The 21,478-nt window shown below is 35.7% G+C and overlaps 1 protein-coding gene across 1 annotated transcript in view; it reads right to left on the bottom strand.

Moving 5' to 3' along the window:
• Positions 1-396: 396 nt before the first annotated feature.
• The window catches only part of LOC150076055 (ubiquitin carboxyl-terminal hydrolase 12/46 homolog), a 94,019-nt gene continuing 72,937 nt past the window's right edge, over positions 397-21,478 (bottom strand). Inside the window, exons 6-7 of the mRNA XM_090387243.1 lie at positions 9,841-10,018; positions 397-970 (exon numbers count right to left, since the gene is read on the bottom strand). Coding sequence (XP_090243369.1) covers positions 397-970; positions 9,841-10,018 — 752 coding nt within the window. The remainder of the gene's footprint in view (positions 971-9,840; positions 10,019-21,478) is intronic.

Genomic DNA, 21,478 nt, shown 5'->3' with positions numbered 1-21,478 from the left:
GAAAAAACACTGCTGTGGAAAAATTTCAACTGCTCAAAATGTCACAGAGGTGTTTTTAATCTTGTGTCAGTCACATGAACTCAGTTTCTTTGTAGTGAATAAGAATTTATGAACTCCTTCCCAAGTAGGACAAGTGCCTAAACTGTAATGACAAAAATGTAAAAAAAATAATGTTACGGTACTCTATGTTACACAATACTATTTCATAATGTCAATAAATGGACAACACAGCAGTCTCGTGTACTTTAATTTCCAGGAACCTCTTATATAGGAACAAAGAAAGGCACAAAAGCCAAAACTTTCATTCAAGAAATAATACACCAACTTTAAGTAAGTTTACAAATAAATAACTTTTTTTATTTATATACAGAGATAGTCTATTTTTACACGTTGCATTTATTTACTTGAAGATGCTTCTATCTCTTTTTTGTAGAAAAGAAGATATGGTGTTGAAGCCAAACCCAAGTACTCTGAATATGGTAAATTATAGCACATTTCATTCATGCTGACTGGAATCATTCTATCATCATCTAGCAGTAACCAAATGCCTTTTATGGAATCTTTTATAAAAAGTTCAGAATTACATGCAATTTTTGGATCACAACAAGAATTATCAGAATTGTGTAACCCTTCAGCAGTATCCGATAACTGAATACCAGACACTCCGCCAACATCCTCATGCATGTTTAACATAGAGTCTGCATACAAATTTTTATGATTATTTTCTTTTGTACATGATTTATCATAGAATACATTTACAGTGTTCCTGGAGGTGAAGTGTTTTCCAGGTAAATGAATAAAAGTGACATAATGACCAGATGACATGGATACTCCAACGTGGAATATTGCAGCATACAGACTATATTTACATTCCTTGTTATTATTAGGATATTTATAACATTGTTCGGTAACGGGAAGTTCAAAAGGAATGTTGACCTTCTTCTGTGTTTTACAGATCTGGTCATCAGTGCTGTTAAAAGAAGGAGTTTTCAAATTAATGAAACAGTTCTGACATAAAGTACTTTTTAATACAATTCTCATAATTAGAATTTACAAAAAAAAAAAAAAAAAGTGTACATTATGAATGTAATCTGAAAATTTTATTGCTACCTGGCTGACATCAAGTATAAATACAAAGTAAATTGTTCAGTTACTTTAATGTATAACTAAACAAATTAAGATATCTAGTGCCCTAGTACAATTATTTTGTAACAGTTATTCAGCCTACAAATGAAATCAGACTATACAATTTGGCTAAGCAACTATTAATTTCGTCAATCTTTAATGAAATTATCCAAATGTTTACTACCAAGAAAATTACAGTAATTCTATGTTAGTACTTAATAATTTATTCAATACTTATGGTATACGCAACAATTGTACAAAACCTGCAAACATTAATACTAGTGAAATTCTTGTACAAATACTCTTCCTTGGTGCTTCTTTTAATCTTGCACAAAGCATGCTTGTTGTGCTGTTCTCGCATAATCTGACATACAGACTGTCATTAAATCATTAATAGAACTGCTTGAAATCAGAGAGTCTTATAATAGGGGATTTTAATTTCCCAGATATTGACTGGAATTTGTGGGTTGGTCACTCACACACTAGCAAGGCTTTTGTGGATTTTTTGGATGATTGTTTTCTAAATCAACATGTTTGGGAGGCAACTACAAGGAGTAATACTCTTGATTTGATTATCAGTAGTGATTTTTCATGCATTAAGAATCTGCAGATAAAGGAACCACTACGTGGCAGTGAACACAGTGTGCTGAAGTGGGATTTACTCAAAGAGGTAACTACCATCAAGGGTAAAGGGAAGGGTTTTTGTTTCGTAAAGGTGAGTACGGTGGTCTGAGACAGTATTTAAATTCTATACGGTGGGACCAACTGATGATGTTACCAACAGCAAATTCAAAATGGAAAGCATTCAAAGAATTTATCTGGGAAGCTACTAGGCTTTACATACCAACTAAGAAATATTGTTCAAGGTTTAGGCCTAAATGGATGTCAGATGAACTAATGAGACATGTGGCAGAGAAGAAAAATGCATGGGATACATATAAATTAATCGGTGACATGGAAGCCTATGATAGATATAAGCTGGTCTGTAACCAAGTCACAAAGGAGATTAGGCAGGCAAAGGCAGATTATGAGAAATCCTTGGCAAAGGATGCAAAGAAAAACAACAAAGAGTTCTTTACCTATGTAAACTCTAGAAGGAAAGGGATGAATCAGATTGGTCCACTGGATATTGATGGTTCAACTGTTGATGATTCTGCTCAGGTGGCTAACAAACTAAATGAGTATTTTGCATCTACATTCACCCATGAGGAGTTATTCAGGGAGGGGAATGCTAGAGGTGAGGTAAACTCTGGCAGTGAGCTGGATGATTTTGTAATAACTGAGAGGAAAGTGGAGGAGAAATTGTTGAAGATAAACATAAAAAAGGCACCCGGGGTGGACAGGATCTATCCAGTTATATTAAAGGAGACAGCAAAGGAAGTAAGCAAACCCTTACCCATAATTATGAGAGCTTCTTTAGACTCAGGGGAGATACCCATGGACTGGAGATGTGCAAATGTGACCCCAATTCACAAAGGAAGATCAAAGGGCAACACAAGTAATTATAGACCTGTTAGTTTAACTTCTGTTCCAGGAAAGTTAATGGAGGGACTGGTTAAAGAAGCACTGCAGGATCATCTAGACAAGACTTCATTTATAGCTCAGACACAGCATGATTTTGTTAAGGGAAAGTCTTGCCTCACCAATTTGATTAGATACTATGATGTGGTCACAAAGGAACTGGATGCAGGGAATAACTTTGATATCATATATTTGGATCTTAGAAAGGCTTTTGATACTGTTGCACATGGAAGACGACTGCACAAATTGGAGCAGTGTGGCATTGGAGGCAAATTGCTGCTATGCATAAAGGGATGGTTGAGTGGGAGAAGACAGAGAATGGTAATCAATGGACACTGCTCATCGTGGGCTAATGTTATTAGTGGAGTCTCTCAGGGTTCAGTATTGGGTCCATTGTTGTTTTCTGTATTTATAAATGATAATGATGATGGTATATCAAGCTTAATGTCCAAGTTTGCAGATGATACGAAGGTTGGCAGGGTTGTTAAGGACACTAATGACAGTACGTTGCTGCAACAGGATCCAGAAAAGTTGAACAGATGGGCTGAGAGGTGGCAAATGAAGTTTAACATTGACACAAATGTAAAGTACTACATATGGGAAGTAGCAACCCCAGAGTGACATATCAACTCTGTGGTACTACACTGACAGTGGTAGAGAATGAAAAGGACCTGGGGGTAATTGTGCAGGCAGATATGAAGTTTTCTGAGCAGTGCAGATGGTCTGCAAGAGTAGCTCATAGTGTCTTGTCAATGACATACAGAAATTTTTCTAGTAGGGATAAGGAGGTGAATACCCCCTTATATAAGGCAATGGTCAGTACTATATACAGGTCTGGAGGCCTCATTTTAAGAAGGATGTAGAGCTGTTGGAACGAGTACAGAGAAGGGCAACAAGATTAGTGAATGGAACAAAGGGTTGCTCTTACAAAGAAAGGCTTAAATTTTGCAAATTACAGTGTCTGGAAACTAGGCACCTGCAAGGTGATCTGATTGAGATGTATAAAGCCTTGAATGGTTTGAGCATGCTGAATGCTGATGGGATTCTTCCTTTCGCTCAGAATAATCACCTGAGAGGGCATAAATTCAAATTGAGGAAAGACAGATGCAGGATAGATGTGTGGAAGTTTGCCTTTTAGCCAGCAGGTGGTTGGGTGGTGGAACAGACTTCCATCTCTTGTTGTGGAAGTTGATAGCCTAAATAAATTTAAGGCTGAGCTGGACTAAATTTAAGGGTGAAATGGGAGTGCTTTTTTTTGGCTGATGCTGCATAAGCTTGCTTTCTTGCATCATATGCCTCTACTAATACTAAAGTGATGTGACATTTTGGTTTACCAACTTTTAAAATTATACCTCACATATGCTATGTTAACAAAGTATTGAGATAATAAGAAAACAGCAGTTTACAGATCAGATTTTAATTCAGCATATAGCCTCCTTCAGCCTGAAACACTGCATATGTCCTTTACAGAACACTTTAAACTAATTTAAATGGGAATTATTGTAGCCTCTGTGGACAGGTCTCACACTGTTTTTCCAATTCATACCACAATAGACAACATATTGGACTCAGATTGGGGCTGTACACTAGCCAGTCTATAAGTGTCATGGTATTCTCCTGAAAACTGGTCTGCAAATATAAAGTTATGTACTTTATATCTGCGGACCAGTTCGATAATTTTCTGAAAACTTCACCTGGAAAGTAAATGAAATGATTGCAGATATTTCCTGACAACAGGAAATCTGTAAACATAAAACTAAACAGATAATATAAAATATATAATTTTTATTTTTTTAAATATTCAGGTTAACAGTTTTTCTGGATGATTTTGTTTTTTGTTGAATTATTTCCTTTTCTAAAATAGTTTCAAAATCATTTAATAATTATAAAATTTTATTACTACCTAATTCTCAAGATAAATTTTTAGTCCTAAAATAGTATTTAAACTTTCTACTATTGGAATTTTAATTTCTTTAACATCCAATTCATCATTTATATTCATATTTTCACATAAACTGTCACTGCTGTCAAAGTTCCTAGCAGAATCATTAAGTTTTTGTTCTCAGTTTCAATGTCATATTCCCATGTGACTGTATCTTCAAATTTTGTATGTGATGTTTACATTTATCTGCTGTCCAAGTTGAACATTTTCTTTTTGTACTTCTATAAAATCGATTCTAACATCAACCTGATATTAGAACTAACATGATAAAAGAGGCCAGTTGCAACTACATTAAAGATGTCTTTGGGTTTGTGTTGTTGTTGTGTTAAAGATGGCAAATGCAAAAGCCACTGTTCCACATCATTTTCACTCACAGATGCATTATCACCATACAGAGACCTAAAAACGATGTTATTTCTGTTACAAAATTTACTTAGCCATCCATTGCTGGCAGAATGTGTCTCTTTTTAAAGCTTTTCAGAATTCACAGCTTTTACTTGTAGTATTAATCCCCTTACTGGAATTCCTCTAGCACAAGCACTGCCAAACCGGTGAGTGTTAACTCATTAATTTCTTTATATAGTTGATATGTTTCTTGCTGAATATTTTTATTTGCATCTCTGAATCCACTTTTCTTTAATATTATTTTTTTCTTGTAAAATTTTTTGAATTTGTATTTTACCACAATTATACTTTTCTGCCAACTGGCTTTGCAATAAATCCTTTGCTGCATTGTCTATAACTTGGAGGAAAGCGGAGGAGAAATTGTTGAAGTTAAACATAAGAAAGGCACCTGGGGTGGATGGAATCTATCCAGGTTATATTAAAGGAGGTGGCAAAGGAAGTAAGCAAACCTTTAGCCATAATTATGAGAGCATCCTTGGACTCAGGGGAGATCCCCACGGACTGGATGTGCAAATGTATCCCCAATTCACAAAAGGGGATCGAAGGGTGACACGAGTAATTACAGACCAGTTAGTTTAACTTCTGTTCCGGGTAAAATAATGGAGTCACTGGTTAAAGATGCATTGCAGGATCATCTAGACAAGACTGCAGCAATAATTCAGACACAGAATGGATTTGTTAAGGGAAAGTCTTGTCTGACAAATTTGATAGGATATTATTGGGTACAAAGGAACTGGATACAAAAAATAATTCTGATATCATATACTTGGATTTCAGGAACGCTTTTGACACTGTTGCACATGGAAGACTACTGCACAAATTGGAGCAGAATGGTATTAAGGGTACGTTGCTACAAAGGATAAAAGGATGGTTGAGTGGGAGAAGACAGAGGGTGGTAATCAATGGGTGCTGCTCTTTTTGGACTAATGTTATTAGTGGAGTCCCACAGGGTTAGGTGTTAGGTCCACTGTTGTTTTGTATATTTATTAATCATATTGATGAAGGTATATCAGGCTTAGTGTCAAAGTTTGCAGATGATACAAAGGTTGGCAGGGTTGTTAATGATAGTAATGGCAGTGTGCTACTGCAACAGGATCTAGAAAATTTGGGCAGATGAGCTGAGAAGTGGCAACCAAAGTTTAACCTTGACAAATGCAAAGTACTGCATATGGGTAGAAGTAACCCCAGAGAAATGTACCAACTGTGTGGTACTACACTTAAGGTGGTAGAAAATGAAAAAGACCTGGGAGTAATTGTGCAGTCAGATATGAAGTTTTCTGAGCAATGCAGACAGGCTGCCAGGGCAGGTCATGGGGTTTTGTCAATGATATATAGGAATTTTGCTAGCAGGGAAAAGGAGGTGATTGTTCCTCTGTATAAGGCAATGGTCAGGCAACACCTTGAGTATTGCATATAGGTCTGGAGGCCTCAAGGATGTAGATTTGCTTGAGCGTGTACAGAGAAGGGCAACAAGATTGGTGAGGGGAATGAAGGGATCCTCTTACCAAGAGAGGCTTAAGTTCTGCAAATTGCAATGGCTGGAGACTATGCACCTGCCCGGTGATCTGATTGAGGTGTATAAAGCCTTGAATGGGTTGAGCACGCTGAATTCTGAAGGGATTCTTCCACTTGTTCAGATTACGAACCTAAGGGGACATAAATTCAAATTAAAGACAGACAGATGTAGAGTAGATGTGCGGAAATTTGCCTTTAGCCAGTGGGTGGTTAATTGCTGGAACAAACTTTCATCTGTCGTTGTGGAAGTTGATAGGTTAAATAAATTTAAAGAGGAACTGGACAAACATTTAGAGGGAATGGTTGTGTGAATTTTTTTTTTTTTTTTATGGCTGATGCTGCATAAGCTCATACACTTGCTTTCTTGTATCACATGCCACTACTACTACTTTCACTCACATTTCAAAATTTTAAATTTTCATTTTGCTTTTTTCTGCCATCATGTCTATATTTGAAAATGGATAAATCAGAAATGAATGAATGAAATACTTATTTGGTATTTGGTTACTTCAGAAACTCCAGATTCATAGAAATCTGTGAAAAACACTGGCTGTCAAATGACAAGATTAATGGTCCTGTTCAGTTAAAATCTTAGAGAATTACAAATTCCTAGAAATCTATGGAATACACCAGCTGCAAACAACAGGATTAATGGTTGTGGTTGGGTCAGAGAGCAGTTGCCTTAGAAAATACAGTTTTAATACACAGGACACTTATTTAAAACTGTTCTAAGAAATATTCATCTTTTGTAAAGATGGTCTCATTGTCTTATATATAAGAATGTCTTATTTTAAATCTTACATGTCTTTTGTTTCAGTAAAGCAGATAAATTTCTTCTTGGGTTAAAATCCTGCTTCTCATTTTAAAAATTAAGTCTTTAATTTTGAATTCTTATTTGAAAGAAATACAGCACATACAACATGCTTTTGCAACTTAGCTATTGCATGTAATGCTGTTTAATTTGAAATCTTTGGTTTGGGAACATACCCCATATATGGTTCTACTATACCTTAGAACATTTTCAGAGAAATTTCATGGGATTAACAGTTTATATAAAAATTTATTCTAAATCAGTTCCTACTCTGAAAACTAAATTACAAACTAATTCCTCTGACTCCTCTGTTGTTGTTGTGTTTTTGACACATCAGCACCTTAGACCACATTGCTCCACTGTGTACTATGTCTGTACAAGTGCATGTTCATAGGCTGATTTGCATGTTGTATGTGCTGAAAAATCTGGAATATCTCAAGGGGGGACTGCAATTATCTGATCTTAGGCCTCTACCTAAGGTCAGCTAATTACAGCCTCAATTGAAGAAGACTTTAGAAATTCCTCCAGTTATCGATGAGAATCAAACCCAGACCTCCCCAAATGAGTGACAAGTGACAAAACTGCTATACTGTGCCATCTACTATATACCACAAGAATGCCTAAAAGCATAAATTAGGCAAATGGAATGTTCTTTCAGATATCATGTGGGGAAATATGAAGCGGATTTATGACTTGGGAGGACCCTTGAAACAGATGGTGGTTCCTACCTGCAAGGTCAGGCACACACACCACTGTTAAATAAAATTTCCATCATATCTAAAGATACATCATCAGATCTAAAGATTTTCATCATATCTAAAAATACCAGGTTCTTTGCTATAAAATTAAAAGAGAGGCTTTTTAATCAGGCTGACAAATCATCTGCTGTCTACAAAAAATACAGGTACCTAGCTGAACACATATTAACTTAGCATCTTTGGAAAACACTTTTCCTGTGGGGATCACATTTTCCAAGAGTCCGAAAAGCAGAGTGGATATTCGCGGAACAGTTTTCACCAAGTTTTTCCAGTTCTTCAATCCTCCAGGTCATTGCAGCAGTTATCCTCCCCTAATGTTCAATAACCTCAATCAGAATCCATGCACAGATATTTTTCTAGATTTTCACAATGAGGCTGCATGTCAGTCATAATATGAACTAATAATTTTCCATCCCCTGTACACTAAAGACAAATGGACAATTGGCTTTTTTTTTCTTTTTTTTTTAAATCCCTGAAAATAGAATATTAGTTTTTACTTGTAATTATTAAATCAATTTGAAATCTTTGTTTTGTTAACTACTGATTGTATTGTACATTTTTATGAAACCCTTTCTCAAAATGTAATTCTGTACTGTTTGAAGATATCCTAATTAGATTTTTATGAACTCATAAACTAGTCCAAAATGTAATTCTGTACTGTGAAGATATCCTAATTATATTTTTATGAACTAATAAAACTAGTCCTGCAGTTGCTAATTTGATTACTGTTACTGCTTTATTATTATTTATTTACTGTTGTTATTGGTATTTAATTGGCTTATTCAATATTTAAGGATACAATTTTTTAATAACTTTCTTATTTTTTTTTTCACCTTAATAACTTTGCTAACTAGCAATCCTGAATATCTAATTACTCTGAGGATGGAAGTGTGTAATTATTTCTGAAACCATCAATGATAATAAATTATTTCTTTCTTAACAATTAATATAATTTGTGTTCTTTGCTATTAAAGCTTAGTTACTGTCGATATAATGTCCTGAAACAGTTGTTTGTTTGTTATTTGGTTTTTAGGAGCATTAGCAACTAAGGCCATATTGCTCCGGGAATATGCGGTGGTCATTCCCTTGACCTTTCCGCATCCTCCGTATTTGGTGGTGACGGGCTTGAACCCCGGTCTAATCAAGAAGCGTGTACTACGCACTGCTGCTCCTTCCCACCTGGCTATGGAGGCGCCCCCTGAAACAGTTACATCTGTGGCTGTAGTCAGTCAATCTCAGGTGGAGTATGCACCTGAATATGTTATTTCAGGGTTTTCCGACCTGTACAACATGCAAACCATCCTGTGAACACACATTGGCATACACGTAATACACTTCTAGCCATACAAAATGAAGTTTTATAGAGAAACTAGTGCAATATGTAGCCTTCCTACGCTTGCAGGATGATATAATGATATACAGGACTTGATCCTGGAGTTCAGGTATATCATAAATAATTCATTTGAACCATTTTGTACATATAGTGGACTTCTACAAATGGTGAGCAAATGTAACAGCATTTTATTAGATTTACAGAATATGAAATAATATCTATATGGGAACAGTCAACATGTTAAGAATGTGATATTAATAGAAATGTCCATATAAAGTTGATAGATATATTGATAAAATATGAAATCTTCACCAAAACTGTAAAAAATTAATATTATTTAATGAAACACAAAGGAAGGACACATTGCTTAAATTAATATGAAATCATAATGCAATATTTTCCAATATTTTCACAAATGAAGCGTATTTACCTGGAACTAAAGAAGCATGACACGTAAAGTACAAGAACAGGTGGAGCCTTTACAATTTTTTGGTTTTGATTGGCCTCTGTATAATGAAAGCAGGAAGCACACCAGTATTTATTATCTTCTTGAAGCATGGATTTCTGTTTTAGAACTTCCAACAAATTTATGTTTAAGTCTTTAGTATCTGTAACATAAAATTATGTTTAAGAATTATTCACTCATTATTAAGAAATTATATGCAACTAAAACTTGTCTTTAGCTGTAATGAAATTATATTAAAAAGTAAGAGATTACTTCAATCTTTTTCTCTCTCATGTGTGACGAATAAAATGAGATGAAAAAAGTGAAAAAACAAATTAACAAATTCCCTCACTCATAGAGATATGAACGAATCCGATGCGCAACGGAATTGAAAGCCGAGATCCCCAACCTGACCCTGAAACACATCAAAACCACCGCAGCAAGACCATGAGTGCAAGAAGACATTGTGTCATAATAGTGTCTTCTCGCACTCATGGTCTTGCTGCGGTGGTTTAATGTGTTTCGGGACCGGGTTGGGGCTCTTGGCTTTCAATTCCATTGCGCATTGGATCTGTTCATATCTCTACGAGTGAGGGAATTCATTAATTTGTTTTTTCATTTTTTTCATCTTATTTTATTCATCACACATGAGAGAGAATTGACTGGAAGCATTCCATGAAAAAGATTGAGGTAATCCCTTACTTTTTAATATATTAAAAAATCGTGGAAGTTATTGAGCCCTGTAGCTCTGAATTTTTAGTAATGAAATTATGAAATTATAGGGAATGGTGGATTGGAGGGTGTTTTGGTAGGAATGTATTTTGTGTTGGACAGCAATTTGTATTAATTCACACCTGTATTCTGTCTATAAAACTTGTCACAGCCCTTGGTAGGGAGGGGTAGTATTACTGCAAATCCTCATCATTAGTTTAACAATCATTAAATACCTAGAGTTATTTATTGAATGGCTGTGCCAGTCATAAAACTGTAAAAAAAGTAATTATGAAAATACACAGAGGTTCTAGTAAAAAGCACAAAACAGCCTTATCCATTTTTTTTTTTTCATCTTGTAAAATTTAAACTGCACAGAATAATACTTTTTTTTCTTTTCTGCACAGAAAAGTACTGTTTCAATTATCAACTAGGCAAAATAGTTTTAACTACAGTGAGTCCCTCATAAACCTGATCTCAAAAATTCAGCACTTTTTGAAAATGTTAATACATATGACATTTAATAGATACATAGCTGCCAAAGTTAAACTTATAAAAAGCCAGAGATTAAGTATTTGATAGTAAGAAAACAGGAGGTTTTTGCCAAAACAGCCAAAAAAAAAAAGGAAAAAAAAAAGAAGGGTGCAAAAAGCAGGAAAATGGAGGAAAACAGAAGATTTTTCAGAAAAAGCAGGCAGTTTTTTTTAAAGTCCACACTGCACTAGAAATTAAATTTCACTTACAAAATACACATTTTATATTAAAATACAGCCAGAGGATTGTCTACCAGCAGTCTGCTTTTAAACATTAACTTACCTAACATTTTTCTGCCTGTGGATTTCTGTTTGGCTAGTCTGCTTGACATCAATTGATTATGAATGCTTCCAGAAAGATAATGTAGCAGATGTTACATATCTTCAGAAATGGTGATTCAAAGTTTTGTTAATAACAAATGGTACTGCTATTCAGACTTGGCTGTCAAGAGCATTTCCAAAATTACCCCAGAAAGAGATCTGAATTTGGATTCTTCTTCACCTGATTGAATATTCTTGGATGCTCCTCACTGCTATGAGGAATTTTTGAAATTCCAAGAATGATTCGGATAACTTGTCATTTTTCATGTTTTCTTGTGCATTTGTCACTTCTCCAACCACTGACCACTGTCCATTAATTCTTTCTTCTTCTTTCATAATAATAATTTGGCAAGTTCTCACATTAAAAATTACATAACTGATCTGCAAAACATAATTTTTTTTATCTTCAGTAATATTAAGGATATTGGAAACTTTTTTTTTTTTTTTTTTTGCAAAATCGATTTGTTTTAATTTGGCTCAAAAATTTGTTCTCCAACTAGTGTTACTAGATGACAAACTGTTTCTCCAAACATGATTATATTTAAGTTAAAGGTTAAAGTTAAATAACCATTTTACTTAACACCTCCAATAAGTTAGTTGGGAAACTTGCTATCTATGAATTCTATTTATGGCTAGCAGACTTTTGATGTCATAATGACATGGTGCCACATGGATATAAGCAGCACAGAATTGGAATTTGAGTACAATGTATACAGAAAGGGAGGAGGGATTATGCTGTTAGTTAAGAAATACAAAATCTAAGGAAGTGCATCCAACTGACATTGGTGGACAATGCAATGTTTAGTCAGTGTGGTGTGACATAAGCACTGAGAAAAGAAAAATTAGTGTGGGTGTGTGTTATAGGCCTAATGAATCTGATGCATATAATGAGAAATTGTGCAGAGAAATAGATGGGCGAGTAAATCAGAATGTCTTATAATGGGGGATTTTAACTTTTCAGATATTGACTGGAACTTGTGGTTTGTCACTCACACACTAGCAAGGCTTTTGTGGATTTATTGGATGACTGTTTTCTATAGCAACATATTCGAGAGGCAACCAGAGGGAGTAATAATCATGATCTAATTATCAGCAGTGATTCTTCATGTGTTAAGAATCTGCAGATAAAGGACCCACTAGGTGGCAGTGATCACAGTGTACTGATGTGGGATTTACTTAAAGATGTAAATACCATTAGGGGTAAGGGGAAGGTTTTTGCTTTCGTAAAGATGACTACAGTGGTCTCGAAATTTTTTAAATTCTATACAATGGGATCAACTGATGATGTTACCAACAATGAATTCTAAATGGGAAGCATTCGAAGAATTAATCTTGGAAGCTACTAGGCTTTTCATACCAACTAAGAAATAATGTTCAAGGTTTAGGCCAAAATGGATATCAGATGAATTAATGTGGCTCGTGGCAGAGAAGAAAAGTGCATGGGATGCATATAAATTATCAGGTGACACAGAAGCCTATGGCAGATATAAGCTGGTCTGCAATCAAGTCACAAAAGTAGGTTAGGCAGGTGAAGGCAGATTACAAGAAATCTTTGGCAAAGGATACAAAGAAAAACAGTAAAGAGTTCTTTACTTATGTAAATTCTAGAAGGAAGGGAATGAATCAGATTGGTTCACTTGATATCGATGGTTCAACTGTTGATGATCCTGCTCAGGTAGTTAACAAACTAAATGAATATTTTGCATCTACATTCAAGTGAACATGAGGAGTTATTCAGGGAGGGAGGGGAATGCCAGAGGTGTATTAAACTCTGGCAGTAAGCTAGATAATCTTGTAATAAATGAGAGTAAAGTGGAGGAGAAATTGTTGAAGATAAACATAAGAAAGCCACCTGGGGTGGATGGGATCTATCCAGTTATATTAAAGGAGGCAGTAAAGGAAGTAAGCAAACCCTTAGTCATAATTATGAAAGTTTCCTTAGACTCAGGGGAGGTCCCCGTGGACTGGAAAAGTGCAAATGTATCCCCAATTCACAAAGAGGGATCAAAGAGTGACATGGGTAATTACAGACCTGTTAGTCTAACTTCTGTTCCAGGGAAAATAATGGAGTCACTGGTTAAGGAAGTGATGCAGGATCATCTAGACAAGACTGCAGTTATAGTTCAGACATAGCATGGGTTTGTTAAGGGTTTGTAAAGTCTTGTCTGATAAATTTGATTGGATACTACGATGTGGTCCAGGGCAGGCGAGAGCTGGCCCAGGCCGAGGGAAAACAATAATTTCGGACCCGATGACAGAAAAAAAAAAAAAACTGTGTGTAGACAGAAATTGTTCTTTATTTTTTCTGTAATATAATAATACAAAAATTGAATAATAGTGATACAATATTGGGTAAATACCAAATAATAGTTTTGTATTTATATCAAAGATAATCAGATCAAAATGATCGCCAGTGCTCATTGCAGTGCGATGAGTGCTGCTGATCATCACGTGTACGTAATTCTGCTTTAGCACCAGACTCGTGATACATGATTATGCCCAGCTGACTTGTGCTATTGTAACCATCAATATATACTGAAGTACACCATTCACAGATTAGTTAATGAAGAGGCATTTTGCTTCGAAATCTACTATGTATTTTGATGCTTTTATTATATTATATTATATTTTAACTCTTTTATCTTATTGTATTTTAAAGCTTTTATCTTATTTTATTTCTGTTTTATCTTATGTATATATCATTTTTATTTTAATAAATTTATTTTAACCAGTTAGTTGGTCGTCACAAGAAACTTTGATGATATAATGCAACCCGACACATAAGGCCTGTTTTCTAAAATAATAGTTGTTTAACAAAAAATTTCCACTCGTATAATAAGGTTAATCTCGATAAACTATCATATCAGATCACAAAGTCAAAAAATCGCAGCCTGAGTCTCAGATTTAGACTAAATCACAAAGGTGCTTTGCGAGCCTTACAACTTGCAAGTAACTCTTATTACTTTTGAAAAATCAGTATTGGGCTAACTCCACCTCAACTGATAACAAGCCCAAAGATGAAAGTCGGTTTTGATCCATAGTTGACCATAACGCATTTTTAATCCTTGATAGGCAACTAAAAGATTGTTCTGCTTGAGCCACAGTCACTGGTATTGTACAAAACAACCTTAAAGCAATAACAATATTGAGAAATAGTGGTTCAAGATTCGGATGTTTTTTATTTTATTGAGCAACTGTATAGGTGAAAGATTTTATTTCCTGTATATTTGCATCATATATCGTTTTCAGATGTATTAGTTCTTCAGAAAACTGTTCGCTAATATCATCTTCATATTTGTTTTGAAGTTTTCTTGCATTTTCTGGAATTTCTATGTCATTTAAGTCGTGAAATAACCACAGCACACTGAATACAATGTTTATTTCTTTCGCTGCATCAAATCGAGTTGTCGTGTTACCAATAACACTGTCTAAAGAACATTAAACTTAAATTCTTCAGCTGGTGTTATTGCCGATTCTTCGGCATTTCTTTTCCTCTTCCTTTGTTGTCGATCTGAAAATTCAGCCTGCATACAAATTTACAGCTACGAGCTTGCATTCATTTAGGATTGCTTCCCAACTATTCCTAATCTTTTTCAAATCTGTCAGAAGACTAGAAAGATTTGCTACTTCGACATTGATATTTCAAGCTTGTAAGACTGTGCTTGGGTAGTTATGGCTAATAGAATTTTGAACCAAACTGTTGCCATCACAAGACATTCAAACAACTCTGTCTCCATATATATCTTTATATCATTCAAATCGTATCAACTGTGTGGTACTACATTTAAGGAGGTAGAAAATGAAAAAGACATGGGAGTAATTGCGCAGTCAGATATGAAGTTTTCTGAGCAATGCAGACAGGCTGCCAAGGCAGGTCATGAGGTGTTGTCAATGATATACAGGAATTTTGTTAGCAGGGAAAGGAGGTGATTGTCCCTCTGTTCTGTATAAGGCAATGGTCAGGCCATGCCTTGAGTACTGCGTGCAGGTCTGGAGGCCTTATTTTAGGAAGGATGTAGATTTTCTTGAGCATGTACAGAGAAGGGCAACAAGATTGGTGAGGGGAATGAAGGGATCCTCTTACCAGGAGGGGCTTAAGTTCTGCAAATTGCAGCAGCTGGAGACTAGGCACCATTGAGATATTGAGGTGTACAAGGCCTTGAATAGGTTGAGCACGCTGAATTCTGATGGAATTCTTCCACTTGTTCAGATTACGATCCTAAGGGGGCATAAATTGAAATTGAGGAAGGACAGATGTAGAATAAATGTGCGAAAATTTGCCTTTCGTCAGCGGGTGGTTAATTGCTGGAACAAACTTCCATCTGTCGTTGTGGAAGTTGACAGGTTAAATAAATTTAAGGAGGAACTGGACAAATATTTAGAGGGGATTGTTTTGTAAATTTTTTTTTTTTTTTGGCTGATGCTGCATAAGCTCATACGCTTGCTTTCTTGCATCACATGCCACTACTACTACTAAATCTGTTTGAGTGTCTGCAGTTAGATTTAATTATAGCACCATGTTGATTGACTTCTTTATTGAAGGAAGCTTCTGTGCAAATGGTTTCACACTCTGAATTTGAGCAGAGCAATGTGTGTTGGACATAGAATGAAGCGAGCAGTCGGTGTTTTTTTTTTTTTTTTTTCAAAATTTCCCACCTCTGAGGACTACCACTAAATATATTATACAGCTTCTGTACAACACCAAAAAATGTTATTACCTCAGGACAACTTCTGCCGCATGAACACCACAGAGATTCAAACTGTGACAAGAACAAGGAGAAAAAGTGGCCAGCGGATTAATTTCCAAAATTCAAGCTTGTATGCCCTTGTATGCTCCACTTATATTAGAGCCATTATTGTATCCTTGCATGTGACACTCACTTACTGGGATACTGGCAATATGAATGTTGTTTGCTCCATATGGGCGGAATCTGGTGTTGCATCTACAATTACAGAAAAGTATTTTGCAACTTCTCTTTCCTTTAAAATGCGGCTAAGAACGTTTTCAGCACAGCATGAAATAAATTCATTTTGAATTTCGGCTGACAAATAATGAACCTTCAATCTTTTCATTTCAATTTGTGATTCTTTCACTTTTTTCAAATGCTTGTCAAGGAGAGGATCATAATGACTTATGATCTCTAGCATTTCTAAGAAATTTCCATTTCTTAAATCACAAATCAAGTTGTTGCTTCCCCTAATCCATGTTCGGAAAGAAACAAAACTACATCCAAATATTGCCATAGTAAGTCTTACCATACTTGCATTTCACTTTTTATTTTGTGCAATAACAAACGATTCACTGTCGTGTTTTTATTCAGATTGTTTTGTAAATTTTTCCACTCTACATAACACGCTCTGTGATTGTTACTGTTTTCATGATCAGATATACTGTCATAGAGCTTTTTATAACTTTTGGAAGGTCCCCAGCCAATTTCTGTTGTAAAAATAGATCACTGTAGTTCAGGTAATTTGCAAAATAGACAACATGGAAAGCAGAATAAAAGTTTGCTTTTACTCCAAACTAGCCAGTCTCGAGGAACTATACTTCATTATTCCTTAAACGACAATTCAGTACGTACAATTTACATGGGAAATTTATTTCCGTCATGGTCGGGAGGAAAAATTGTTGGGTATGGTTCTGGTCCTTGTCGAACAGCATCTTCTATTTCGTTGAAGGTGAAGTATGATTTTAGAAGGCCAATATCAAAATTTAATAATTTCTTGTTATTTTGTTCATTTTTGGATGTCGGCGATGTTATTTCTGTTAAGCATGAAGCAGAACACTGTTCAGTTGCATCAGATTTATTCCTCCTGCAGCTGCAGATGAGCTTAGTCTTTGTGATTTAGATTCAGCAGATTGTTCAATTTCATACTCAACTTTACTTGATGCACAAGTACCACTTTCATTATTATTGTTGTTTTCTTCTTCAATTGAGATATTTTCAGCTTTATTTTCAGACAAATGAGGAGAAATGGTAACCCCAAGACTTTGAAGAGTTCTTCGACCTTTAACAGCTTCTTTCTCTTTTGCATCTCGTTTTCTTCTTTTTTATGCTCCGGATTTATGATGGTAATTCATAATGAAAGGTTGAACAAGAACAAACACAACCTAAGGTTTAAAATACATTATGAAATTATTATAATAATTATTATATTGCATAAGTTTACCTTTGACAAAAAAATGAAAATCAGATAGAACAAGAAAATATACTTTCAACAACTTCATTCACGACACGAGTGATGAGGACATGCATTCACCAACATAAAATAAAACAAAATTGCTCCGCCTTAGTTGTTAGTTGAGTGACTGACTCAACTAACACGCACAAATTCAATGTAATGGGTGGCTTGTGCAATATGTGCATGCAGCGTACAGCATGATATGTCCATGTGACGTGCCCACTGTCAGGGCACAAGCTACTGACAGAAACACCACAAAGGGGCCAAAAATACTGACAGCAGCTAAAATACATAAACAAAGTGTGCAGTCAAATCGGGTTTGGGGCCCGGACGATTACCGACAAAGAGATTAAAGAAATTATGAAACAAAATCACAAATAATAAAATTGGACAGTAATTTGTAAAAAAAAAAAAAGAATCCAGATGCAAGCCCTGCAGGCTGCACGGGCCCTGGGAATTTGTCCCGGCTTCCTCCCCTCCTGTTGGGCCTGATGTGGTCACAAAGGAATTGGATGCAAAGAATAATTTTGATATCATATACTTGGATTTTAGGAAAGCTTTTGATACTGTGGCACATGGAAGACTATTGTAAAAATTGAAGCAGTATGGCATTAAGGGCAAGTTGCTACAATGGATAAAAGGATGGTTGAGTGGGAAAAGACAGAGTGATTATCAATGGACACTGCACTTCACGGACTAATGTTATTAGTGGAGTCCCCCAGGGTTCAGTGTTAGGCCCATTGTTGTTTTCGGTATTTATCAATGATACCGATGAAGGTATATCAGGGTAAATGTCTAAGTTTGCAGACGATACAATGGTTGCCAGGGTTGTTAATGACAGTAATGGTAGTATGCTACTGCAACAGGATCTGGAAAAGTTGAGCAGATAGGCTCAGAGGTGGCAACTGAAGTTTAACATTGACAAACGTAAAGTACTGCATATAGGTAGCAGAAACCCCAGAGTAACGTATCAACTGGGTAGAAGGTCCTTTTCATTCTCCACTCAGGGTAGTGGAGAATGAAAAGGACCTGGGGGTAATTGTGCAGTCAGATATGAAGCTTTCTGAGCAGTGCAAAAAGGTTGTAAGGGTAGCTCATGGTGTCTTTTCAATGATATACAGGAATTTTGCTAGCAGGGTAATAATCAGGCCACACCTTGAGTACTGCATACAGGTCTCGAGGCCTCATTTTAGGAAGATGTAGAGCTGCCGAGTACAGAGAAAGGCAACGAGATTGGTGAGTGGAACAAAGGGTTGCTCTTACCAAGACAGGCTTAAATTCTGCAAAATGCAACGTCTGGAGACTAGGCACCTGCGAGGTGATCTAATTGAGGTGTATAAGGCCTTGAATGGATTGAGCAAGCTCAATGCTAATGGAATTCTTCCTCTTGTTCAGATTACTCACCTGAGGTGGCATTAATTCAAACTGAGAAAAGACAATTGTAGAACAGATGTGCGGAAATTTGCCTTTAGCCAGCGAGTGATTGATAGTTGGAACAAACTTCTATCTGTTGTAGTGGTCAGCAGTTTAATAAGTTCAAGGCAGAACTAGACAAACATTTGGAGTGAATGGATGGGTAAAATGGGAGTTTTTTAGGAAAGCTTATCCTACTAATAAGGATATATGCTTTGGTCATAGAAATTCATAACAGAAAGTTGCTATCCGCCAAGTTAAGTCCACATTCCCCATTTTTTTTTTTTTTACACTATGTATAAAACATCTTACGGCGAAGTTTTATTGCATCAACCAGTTTTGACATTTAATACATATTGCCTATGCACTTGTCCCTCACTGGTCTTTTTTAACTGTGACTAACAAGGAAGGCAGCCTTCACTAATTTATTGACAGCAAAGGCAGTGTTTTGGCTCATATTTCTAGCCCTTATTGGTGAGTTGGGAGTTGAAAATGCATATTTTTTTTTCTTTAAAATAAATCTTTAATTGCACTAGATTTTAATAAACTTTTAATTTCTTTTATTAAGTTTGCTTCTTTTTTTTATTTCTTCTTCTTTCTGGGGTTTTTTTTTTTTTTTGTGACTAACTGAACAATTATAGCAAAGTGTTCTCAGATGTTTATTATGGCTGTATTTTTTAATGAAATTAAGAAAAAAATTGACAGAATTTTTTAAAATTTATAATTTTAAGAGGGATTTTACTATTTTTCACAAAAAGACAAAAAATCCCTATGGTACCAACTATGGTACGACATTGATGGAGAAGGGATTAAATCGAGTTGAAAAGCCAGTAGCAGTAATACAGAAAGACAAATGATACTGAAACTGAAGAATAGTGATGGTGTACTTATAAACAGCAGAGAAGGCATAATTCAAACAGCACAAGACTACTATAGAGAATTATACAAGGAGCAGGGGAATGATGCCAGCAGTGGGGAAGGTGGATTGCAAAGTAGCAACACATACGACATACCCGATATTCTTCCTGATGAGGTAGAACATGCATTGAAGAAAATGAAGAATCAGAAAGCCCCGGGGGAAGATGAAGTTACTGTAGAGTTGTTAAAATTGGGAGGAAGAGACATAACACAAAAACTGGCAAGGCTCTTCACAAAGTGCATTAGAAAAGGTGTGACGCCTAAGCAGTGGAATAATGCAATCATAGTTTTGCTGCATAACAAAGGAGATAAATCAGAAATTGGAAATTAAAGATCAATTAGCTTGTTATCCCACATCTACAAGTTGTTCACAAGGGTCATTACTAACAGATTAGAAAGAATACTTGATGAGAATCAACCGAAAGAGCAAGCTGGCTTTAGGACAGGATTCTCAACTATGGATCACCTTCACGTAATATCACAGCTAATGGAGAAAGCAAATGAATATAAAACACCATTATGCCTGGCATTTGTGGATTATGAAAAGGCATTTGACTCCATACAGCATAAGCAATGTTTCGGGCACTGCAAAGACAAGGCATAGATACCCCATATATTATGATTTTGAAGAAAATATATGAGAGTGCTACCTTCTTTATTAGACTAGACAAAGACAGTAGGAAATTTAAAATTGAAAAAGGAGTTCGACAAGGAGACAATATCTCCGAAGCTGTTTACTGCTGCCCTTGAGGAAGCTTTCAGAAGATTAGACTGGTCGCAGAAAGGAGTCAATGTGAACGGAGAGTACCTAAACCATTTACGATTTGCAGATGACATTGTGGTCATAAGCCACGATCCCAAAGAATTAGAGGAAAATCTCAATCAGTTATGCACAGTTAGTAAGGATTTTGGACTAAAGATGAATATGGCTAAAACAAAAGTAATGATGAACAAGTATGCCACAGAAAGGGAAATAATGATTGAAGGAGCAGTAATTGAAAAGGTGGAGTCATATACTTATCTGGGACAAGTTATTAGCTATAATAATGATAAATGGCTGGAAGTCAAGAGAAGAATAAATTTTGGATGGATAGCAATCAGGAAATATAGTCACATACTGAAGAGCAATATCCCAGTTTGTCTGAAACGTAAAATAATGAATCAATGTATACTCCCCACCATGACTTATGGAAGTGAAACTTGGGCACTCACCAAAAGAATGGAAGAGAAGCTGAGAACTACACACCGAAGAATGGAACGAATTATATTGGGAATCAGACGGTTAGATAAGAAGAGAAACACATGGATTAGGCAGCAAACTCAAGTAAAGGACATTCTTATCAAAACTAAAGAACTAAAATGGTCTTGGGTAGGACACATAGCTTGAAGACATGATGACAGATGGACTAAGAAAATAACAGAATGGTATCCAAGAGGAGCTAGAAGAAAACCTGGAAGACAAAGGCGGAGATGGATAGATGAAATTCATGAGTTTGTGGGTAGTAAATGGATGGCCAGTGCTCAAAACAGAAGGAACTGGAAAG

Source organism: Mastigoproctus giganteus, chromosome 13 (genome assembly GCF_048544385.1).
Source record: "Mastigoproctus giganteus isolate SK-2022 chromosome 13, ASM4854438v1, whole genome shotgun sequence".
NCBI classification, from domain to species: domain Eukaryota; kingdom Metazoa; phylum Arthropoda; class Arachnida; order Uropygi; family Thelyphonidae; genus Mastigoproctus; species Mastigoproctus giganteus.
The sequence above is the reverse complement of the archived record's forward strand: the minus strand, read 5'-3'. Positions and strand labels throughout refer to the sequence as shown.